The following is a 10,142-nucleotide window of genomic DNA, read 5'->3' on the forward strand; positions in this document are numbered from 1 at the left end:
GTCAGTGAGTATGGTAGTGGGTGTTTGTTGACACTCACGAAGATCAACCATCAATCTCCTCGCGATACACAATCTACTGTGGCTGTAAAGGCTGCCCTGTACTCAGCCTCACAAGTAGATGTGACAACACCGGGTTGCTTTTTGCTCAATCATGATATGAATGAATTCCCCAAAAACAAACAATTCCCACTGGTGGATTGCGTGTGTCATAGTCACCAGCCCGGTCTGAATCACTGTAAGCATGTAGCTACAAGCTCCCTCCCCTGGGATATACCAAAGCAAAATCCAAGGTGCCCTAAAGATAGCGGAAGATTCGATTCACTGCTTGCCAATGCTTTATACCTGGGCTGCACATAAGTTTACTACACTGGGAAACACCAAACCTTGTGCAACAGCTTTTGAATGTATTTTGATTGCTATACATATATCCCAACATCTATCTGCACAAATTGTATGCCCAACTAGTAATGCAACATCCCCAAATCTGTCATCTCAAATGAGGTTTTCAATTAAGCCTTAAAGGTTGAAATCTGTTCTTCATCATTCGAAGTTAGCAACATGTCATCCACATATAAAATGAGCATGATCAAAGTGCCATGATCCTCTTTCACATAGAGGGTGCTATCTGTTGGACTATTCCGCAATCCTTGGGTGGTCAAATAAGTATCTTCTCATACCAAGCTTGGGAAGCTTGTTTGAGACCATAAAGTGCTTTTCGAAGCCTACGTACTTTCTTTTCTTGACTAGGCATCTCAAAACCAATGGGCTCATTTACATAAACCATTTCTTGCAAATCCCCATTGAGAAAAGCTGATTTTGTGTCCAATTGATGCACTTTCCATCTATGATGGGCAACCAATGCAACACATCTAACTATGGCCATACAAGAAGTAGGTGCGGAAGTCTCATCATAATCAATGTCCTTTTTCTGGGCATACCCTTTGGCCACAAGCCTGACCTTTTACCTGTAATGGTACCTACAGACTTTCTTTTCAATTGACTTCTTGCCGGGAGGCAAGTCTACTGAGTCCCATGTGTTGTTTTCGTACACCCAGGTGCCACCAGACTTTCTTTTCAACTTATACACCCACTTTGTGCCAGTTGACTTCTTGCCAATTGACTTCAATGGTACCGGCAAACTTTCTTTTCAACTTATACACCCACTTGGTGCCAATTCACTTCTTCCCATGAGCAAGTCTACCAAGTCCTATGTGTTGTTTTTGTGGATAGAATCCATCTCATTTTGCATGGCTTGCACCCAATGCTCGTCCTTATGGGCCTCTTCAAATGAATCTAGCTCATCTGCATCACAATGAGTACTCATGCAAGCAACATCTGCATTTTCTCTTGCATTACGTGAACCAACCCATGTCTTGCTACCAAGTGGAGCTGAAAGCTTGCTCTCCTCAAAGGTACGGAGCAGCCAACGAGGCACAACTCTAGCCTCTCCCGTTGTTGTCCGCTCTTCCTCCACTCCTTTCTCTACATTTTGAGGTGTACTGAGCTGATTTATGGGCTGATTTTGAGCACCCAAATATTGTCCATTAGGCAAAGTTGATGGCTAACCTGTTGTGCCATCAATTCCTAATGAGAGTAGTCCTTCAAACATGTTATGTGGGCCTTTAGGTGGCTGTCCATAAAATTCAGCCAATAGCTAGACTCAATTTTTAGCAAACATGTCGTCTCTGCTGTCCAAAATCCTTTGTGTGGAAGGATAATAAAGACAATAGTCCTTATTGCCACTATTGTAACCCACAAATATGGACTCTGTAGCTTTGTCATCAAGCTTACCTCGCAATTGCTGAGATACATGTGCATAAGCAATACATCCGAAAACTCTAAAGTGATCAACTTTAGGTTAGGTTTTCTCTCGTGCCAGGTCCATATGGCGTTATGGTTTTCAATGCTTTGGTAGGGCATCTATTCAAAACATGTGTAGCACGCAGATCATCAAAGCCTAAGGTACTTCTTGACGCAAACAAAGCTTCGGAGAAGCATATGAGGATGGCAAACTTCTTGTCCATGTTTCATTTTCAGATTATGCACACTCCAGGAAAAAAGAATGTGGTGGCAAATGCATTGTCCAGAAAGCCATACGTAGCTATAGTGTCAGTTGCCTCACATGGGGACTTGTCTACCGTGCATGAACTATATTTTGGGCATATATGGACTGATCTAATGGATGGTCATGTACATGCCTCTTATGTGATCAAAGAGGGGTATCTCATGTACATGTCTCTTATGTGATCAAAGAGGGGTATCTCATGAAGGACAATTGCCTATGTGTTGTGTGTCACCAGTAGGTCCCTTCACCAGCCTTGATCAATGTTTTGGGGCAAGCCCACACTCAAAACGGAACCAAGGTGAGAACGGGGATTTTTCACAAAAGGAAGCTTAAGCATTCAGTGCACCAACCGTGTTTTGCATCTGCTAACCACCTCCAAAAACTCGCCAACTATTGGCTATACTAACACCCGTACAGCAACAATACAGTAGCCGTACAGTTACCGTACAGCAGTTGTACCACACGTGTGACATCTGCCTGTGTTTTCTCTCTTATCAATTTTGGCCGTGCAATGGGCAGATTCGAGACTCATTTTGGGACTGTTTTGAGACAGTTTTGGGACAGCTTTTTGGGACTGTTTGATCTTGGCTCTAGGAAAAGAGCTTGGTGAGAGTTTCATTTATGCTTTGTGGAAAGCTAACTAGATCTATGGAAAATCTTGTGCTATACGCACCTGCACCTTGAGTTCTTGTAAAGCTTCTACTAAATAAAGAAGTTCCTACAAGGGCTGGCCGTTCCGGCTCAGTGTGCTATTTTTTTATTGTTTGTGGCTTCCTGTTGGGGTCATACTCTGTTTGGTATTTGAAGTGTTTATGTTTTGTTTGAGGTCCCCGATTGGTTACATTGTGTCAAACATCACCTACTATACTGTACTTGTACCCGACTGCTGCACTGTACTTGCAGAACCCTACTTCTGTACAGCCTACTGTATTGGCTGTACTTGCTGGAAACTCTACTGTACCTGCTGGAAACTCTACTGTACAGTCCACTGTACCGGTTGTACTTGCTGGAAACCCTACTGTACCTGCTGTACAACCTACTGTACTTGCTGTTCTTGCTGAAAACCCTAATGTACCTGCTGGCTTAAAGTAATACTTGCTGCCCCAATTGTTGTACTAGCCATACCATCTGTACCTCTTGTACCATCTGTACCTCTTGTACCAGCTGTACATCTTCTTGTACCTGCTGAATATCACATTACATTTACTGTACCGGATGTATTTGCTGTGAACCGGCTCAGCATGTACCTGCTACTGGAAACCGCATACTAGTCCATGTTCATGTACTCGTACCTGTTTGTGTACTTGCAACAAGGAGGCCTGCGAGGGTGTGAGCTAGGCTCTAGTATGAGAGCGCCTCTTTGTGCGTGATCTCGAAACAACAATATCACGTTCACTCCCTTCCAGGTGCATGAGACTGGTGGCCAAGTCATTTTGACTCTTTCAACGAGTCCAGTTTCAACAATCTACTCCAACACACTCTTGTTTGGGTAACTTGTCTTCGTATTTGCATTTGCATTGGATTATCTGGCTAAAAAGCCCTTGGAATCTTGTACACAGATTAAAATACTCCAATTACTTTAGTATTGAGGGGGTGTGTAGTGCTTGTCTCTTGCAAATTATCTTGTGGAGTGATGCATCTTTCAATTGTTTTGTGCATTGTGGCTATTACATTTTAAGTATCAGCGTACTTGTTCACGAGACGGTGCCCAAGGACATTCGCACCTAGCCGGTGTAGTTGCAAGAGGCATGTGTTCTGCTAGTTTGGTGTGAGAAGAAGCAAGGGTTCTTTCACAATGTTGTCTAGTTCGTTCACTTAAAGGTTCGTTTATATACATGAAATGGAAAAGGGAAGGCCTGTCGAAGAAGTGTAGAAGATATAAAAAAGTTGTGGCGATATGACACATTTGGGACCACTTGATTGGCTTGCCTTGAGCCACTTGTTTGTGTGGTGAGATGGAGGTCATTGGAGCTTTAAAAAGATATACTTGGTTTATTTGAGCTTAATTATTGAAGTGATTTAGTTGCTTGATTCTTGCTTAATCTCTTGTTCCTTCCTTAATCTTTGATTAGTCTTTTAAATCATTTGTTTTTACTATTTAGCCTCCTTAGCTTTTAGCTCTTTGGAGGACCAGCTCCTCTTTTGCATTAAGGTCATGCAGTGGGACCCATGAAAGCACTTGAGGTACCCCACTACCCCGCCAGAGTATCCTGGCATGCCCTTCTCCAATAGTCAACCCCATTTGGGCTATTGCATCCAAATATAGGAGATCAATGGCATGCCCACTGCAACTCCCCATTCGCAGGCCCCAACAAGTCCACTCCATTCCATACACACTTTGAGCACCATCTATGGCGGCACTTGTCTACAAGGACGACCACTGGTGTTTAGCACTCCAGCTCACCCATTTCCAGATCACAACCACCCCTGCCTCGGGGGACTTTGCTGTAGCAAGGTTATCAAGGGCTTTGTCACCATCTGCAACATTTAGACAGACCTCATTCCCATGCTCCGAGGGTGTTGGGAGTGTCTCACATTGAATACCGCAGCGACAAGCTGCATTCCTTCGCACCTCAAGTCCGTACCCCTTCTTAACCTAAGGGACTTTGACTTGCACACCTGCCCCCCCCCCTCCCTTAACCCGGGGGGGGGGGCACTTTTCTTGGGGGACAAAAAGGTATTTGGGGCAAGGTCACCACGAAACGTTTCATTGCTGAGACGTTTCACTGCCGAAATGATCTATTTTGGAAAGAAACGTTTCAAATGTGGATAGGTGTAAAATGAAACGGTAGATCGAATCGATATATGCATGACAATATAAAAATATATTGCTATAATGTCACCATTGAAGAAAGGAGAGCAAAAGAGACATAAAAGAAGGGAAGCGAAAGGCTTAAAAATATAGAGAGAGGCTAAACCATAGAAAAAATCACAACTTTTTGTTCCACATGAAACAAAATGGTTTCAGTGATGCGCACGAAATGTTTCAACACCGAAACGTGAAACAAGTTTCAAGGCCACCGAAACAAGTTTCATGATGACCATGATTTGGGGATAAAGTTTAGGGTAATGTAGCCAAACCTGTAGGCCTAATTTAACGCCAAAGAAAAAACATCATCGAATATTCTCGGAATTCCTCGACTATTTCAAATTACAAAAGCAGAAAATAAATAATCCCTGCAAATGAGCTCATTCACAAAGATGCCATAAAACAAGGAAATGGCGTCAGATGGAAGAAAAGAAACATTTAGTAAGGTTTGAATACACAGTCATTCACCAGATGAGACAAATGCAGACAAAACGTTGCTTACCATCACAATGTCTCCAGGCTCCACCTGCACAAAAGAAACAGAGTGCAAAAATCATTATCAGCTATGGAGTTCTTGGCTTCTTTAAAAGCATGTGAAATCTTGTATACATTTAAATGGCTCGCTCGACAAAGAAGCTCCACTTTTCGTTGACTCTAATGATTTATCCCAGTGCTTACTAAATATAATAATAAAAAGTTTTTTCCGAAAACAAGATCCTTCCATTAGTAAGATAAAAGTAGATCTCGATGAACCCTAAAAAGGGGATAAAATCTGCCAAAAGAGGGGGCTCCCTTCATGGCAGGCTACCCACAGAGGGACACTACATCTAGGGGCAGGGAGGAAGAGGCACACAAGTGGCCTGTACTAATAAATATTGCCTACCTTGCCTCTGTTCAGGGAAAAACTGCCCATCTCTGCTGCATAGCCCTAGAGCAGCCCTGGAGGTGCTACTGTGCAGAGACAACTCTCATGAAATAAGCAAAATACAAATCAATGCTAAGTCCAAGGCATGTACTTAGCGCAAGGAAGCGATAATTTCCCTCTTCAAGGCTAGGGTTCTACCCACTTGGGAGCCAAATGAGGTGTCTTTAGTACACTCTTACTCTTACCCTTTCTCTTATCTTCTGCATGCTCATTTTCAAGTTTCTTATCAATTGTGTTTTCTAACCGATTTTTCTTTTATTTCAAGTTAATGTTCAAGCTTATACTAAATGCTTGTGTTTGCTTTATGTGGCTTAACCATCTCACAATGAGTCCTCTCCTTCAAATATTTGTCATAGCACCCTCTACCCTTAAGTGATAGGGTTCTCCAAAAAAATTATCTTTCAAAGAAACCCAATAATAGGCCACAAAGAGATGTCATATGGGTGCTTAGATAGGCCTCAAAAGAAACCAGATCAGCAGGAACTCAACAGCCACAACATGCCACCAAATGGTGCTATACGCAACCATTCCCCCAGGTCAATGGATAAGCTCTGATTGCTAGTGAGAAAGTTGATAAGAACAATTATTCTGCATGGAAATTCAGAGTCAAAAACTTTCTGATGGGAAGAGATTTGTGGAGAGCAGTCCCTGGAGAAGAAACTATTAAGCATCATAGTATGTAACAAGAAGGCCAGCAAAGTGACGCGCTGTAATGGCATTATTGTATCATACATACTATTTGGACTTCCATCATGTCAGATGGCATATTGGGAGTTGTTGAAGAGGCAAAGCTCCAAAAAGGGGAGTTTGGCAAGGTATTATTAGGTATGGTAATCTCTGAAGCAGAATCTCCTCCCCTTACTTCTACACGATCTTAAAAATTGAAGTGATAGCGAAAATAAATCACAAAGCAAGGACAAAAACTTTTCACTACCTCCATTTTATCCAAGACAAAAGCTTATAATAATCAACACTTAAAATAGACCAGTGCAGTCCTGGGGCTAACCAAGCAAAATTCACACAGAACTGAAAAAATTCTTGCATGAGTACACAAAGCCTGCACAAATATGTAGGTCTCCAACAACAAGTAACTTACAACTATGGCAAAGTACCTGTAAATCATCACAAAATACAGAGATGCCATCTGCCAAGATCATATCAGAGAAGGAGTCTGCAACAATCGAGAGAGAACACAATTATCACTCTTCCATAGACTCTTTCAAAGACAAGAAGCCAAATGACAACAAAATTCATGGTTAATCAAGCAGAGGAGGCTCACTGCGAGACCTTTATAGCGTAGATAAAGCTCATCCAGCTGCCGAAAGTCTATTGTTGGTCTTGATGGTGGCTGACTGTAGAAATATTCAAAAGCTCCTTCAAGGTTCCATTCACTAGCTTTTAAAGCCTGCAAAGCAGATTTTTCACTGCATCCACACTACGTTTAGTTCTTTCCAAATTATATCGACAGATCATTAGATCTGCCATGACAGAAAGAGGGTTATAGCCATACCTGGCCCCTGATATTGATATGAATTGTTGCACTTTGTCCCTCTGTCCTCTCCCCAGCTTGTGCTGTTAAACACAAAACACAAACAAACGTCATGTAACTAAGATTCAAGCTATCTACTACAGATGCATGGGGACGTGGAACTAGAGGCAAAGAAAACAGACTCATTGATCATCAATGTTGTGAGAGCCAGCATAAGCAAGAGAAGAAATGGATCTCTCTCTCTCTCTCTCTCTCTCTCTCTCTCTCTCTCTCTCTCTCCTTTACTTCCTCTGCGACTCCTCACTGGTGGGGGCAGCCCGTCACCCAGGCTTTTTTTTTCGTTCTTTCTTTCTTTCTTTTTTTTTGGGGGGGGGGGGGGGGGGGGAGGGTATATAAACTGCTAGCCACAGGTACCCAGTCTTAGAAAGAACCCCAGCTCCATAGTCTGTTTAACCCATTTCCTAGCAACACAACTGCAGCTGCAGCAAAGACATCCAGCCCAACAACTCAATGAGACTCTGCTCAACCCAGCCCAATTTCAACTTCATCAAGTCAACTCCGGCCACCTATGAGGTCAGCTAAAAGCGGGGTAGTGCCCCAACGTCAGTAACCCCTCCCACAACAGTGAGTCCACAGCAGTTAGTTTCCACACCCTAAACCTAGACACGTGTAAGGTTCACATACAGAAGGGCTGGAAACTGTCTTTTGCCAGGACTTGGCTTCGCCGTCCAGGCTACCCTGGACTAGGCAGATCGATTTGGTCCTGATCCTCCAGAAGCAAATCAACCAGCTGCGCACAAAGAACACGGACCTAAGAACTCCACTCAACCAGTTGCAAAAGCGAGTCAAGGAAATGGAGAAGGCCTGACGCTCAAGGTAGGCGTCACCCACATTGTAGCAAAGCAAGTCGCCTTGAGCTCAAGGAAAAGAAACAAAGAGAAAAGCTTTGAATGTGCAAATTGGTGGAGGAAGAAGGAAGGTCAAGACTTCGAGGAGGACGTTGAGGAACTACACCATGACATGGAATGTGGTGTAGTGGAGGCAGTTACAAAGGCTGCACAAATCATGCTGTCATGAAGAGCGCAAGAGAAGATGGGTTGCAGTTCCTTTGTCGATCTAAGTTCCTTATAGATACAAAAGTGTGAATAGCAGAGGACCTCGCTTCCCAACTACTGAAAAGGAGTCCTTTCTCAACAGCTGAAACAAAAGGCCACTGAACAACAAAAAGCTCCAGATGTGAAAATGGGAAATGGGCATTTTACTGAGAAGGGGCAGTCATTATCGGAGATTTTCAGAAATGAGCACCTCACTCGTATATCAAAGTGGTTTTTTTCTTTCTTTTTCATTTTCTTTGCTTCTTCACCATTGTGGCGTTATGGATTCTTCGTCCTTAACCGATGCAAATGCTTGCACTGTATCCCATAGGTCGTATTTGGCCTCCCATGGTATTTAATTTCATCTCTCTCTCTCTCTCTCTCTCTCTCTCTCTCTCTCTCTCTCGGGAGAGGGAGGGATGCGTGTGTACCATATACCATATATAGGCATACTGTTTATATGTATCATATATGCATATACAAAAATGCGTATGCAAGTATGTAAGTAAGAGTCGACATGCGACCTCAACAACACAAAACGGATGCCCTCAGACACTTGAAAAAATAAAAAAGAAACTCCAACCATTCGACAGATGCTCTGCTTGTTAGGGTTAGCTAGACGCTTGCTTGTGCTTGAAATGAGCACCGAAGAAAATCCCTAAACCTAACCCTAACCCTAACAATAGACCTGATTTCCAACAGCAAAGGGGGGGGGGATCAAGAAAGCATACCATGGTTAATAGTATTCGTCGACAGCCGAGGATCGAAGCTACAGGCTCGATGGGCTGATTTCAGCAGCAAAAAGCCTGAAGCATGGAGAACATCGGCGATGCTGGCGCCCGCTTGCGCGAAATCGTCGAAAAGAGAGGGTTTCCGCCAGCTGAAATGCCAAATCAAAGAAAGATGAAATGGTGGTGTCGTAGTAGTGGGGAGCAGAAAGACCGTTTGGCATCTAATGCTGCAGCCATGTGGCCACATACACGAGCCGCGGTTTTCCAGAAGCATCACAGTTGACGGAATCTCCGGAGTGGGCCCGGGCGCCCGCTCCCATCGGCGGGCAAGTAAGGTTTTACCATGGTACACCACCATGTGAAACCGTCCTTTATTAAGAAAAAATCCCTTGGATTTATTTATTAAAGATTCCAATTTTCAAAATTTTAGTTATAAAACCAATTACCCTATGTATTTTTTCAATAAAACTTTTTTCATCGGTTAGAATAAAAGTTTATTTCTGACGGTGGAAAGCGATAGTTCTGACTTCGGAGACATTGGTCCGAAGCCCACCCTTCTTCGTTTTCTTTTTTCTTTTGAGACAGTTTAGACCCTCTCTCACAATACCAAATAATTATAATAATAATAATAGTAGTAGCTTCAGCATATATGATGAATGTGTGTGTGCATGAGTGTGCGCGCTTATGTACTTTGGCGTGTGTGCATGCATGTTTCTGTGTGCGATGACACACCTATATATAGATTTTGAGAAGGTAAAATCAATAGAGGGGGGGGGAAGCTGCATAGTGAGAGAAAGAATGAAAGTAATGTTAACGTCTACGAAAGACCCAAAGTGTCTATTAGAACAAAAGCTACATAGTGAGAGAAAGAAAGAAAGTAATGTTAATTCTACAAAAGACCCAAAGGGTCTATGAGAACAAAAGGTGATACAATACTGCCATGGAAAAAGAAAAAAAAAACTACAAGAAGTGCTGCCAATGCATGTGGTATAAGCACATGGCACTATGTGAGAGGGAGGCTTGCAAACT

General features: G+C 42.9%; 1 protein-coding gene across 1 annotated transcript in view; it reads right to left on the reverse strand.

Moving 5' to 3' along the window:
• Positions 1 to 9,292, reverse strand: part of LOC147606350 (defective in cullin neddylation protein) — a 47,789-nt gene extending 38,497 nt beyond the window's left edge. Inside the window, exons 1-5 of the mRNA XM_086791706.1 lie at positions 9,114 to 9,292; positions 7,310 to 7,371; positions 7,087 to 7,223; positions 6,912 to 6,970; positions 5,377 to 5,400 (exon numbers count right to left, since the gene is read on the reverse strand). Of these exons, the coding sequence (XP_086647832.1) occupies positions 5,377 to 5,400; positions 6,912 to 6,970; positions 7,087 to 7,223; positions 7,310 to 7,371; positions 9,114 to 9,116 (285 nt within the window). The 5' untranslated portion in view covers positions 9,117 to 9,292. The remainder of the gene's footprint in view (positions 1 to 5,376; positions 5,401 to 6,911; positions 6,971 to 7,086; positions 7,224 to 7,309; positions 7,372 to 9,113) is intronic.
• Positions 9,293 to 10,142: the final 850 nt, after the last annotated feature.

Source organism: Cibotium barometz, chromosome 57, assembly GCF_041138505.1.
Source record: "Cibotium barometz isolate CiBa-2024 chromosome 57, ASM4113850v1, whole genome shotgun sequence".
Classification (NCBI taxonomy): domain Eukaryota; kingdom Viridiplantae; phylum Streptophyta; class Polypodiopsida; order Cyatheales; family Cibotiaceae; genus Cibotium; species Cibotium barometz.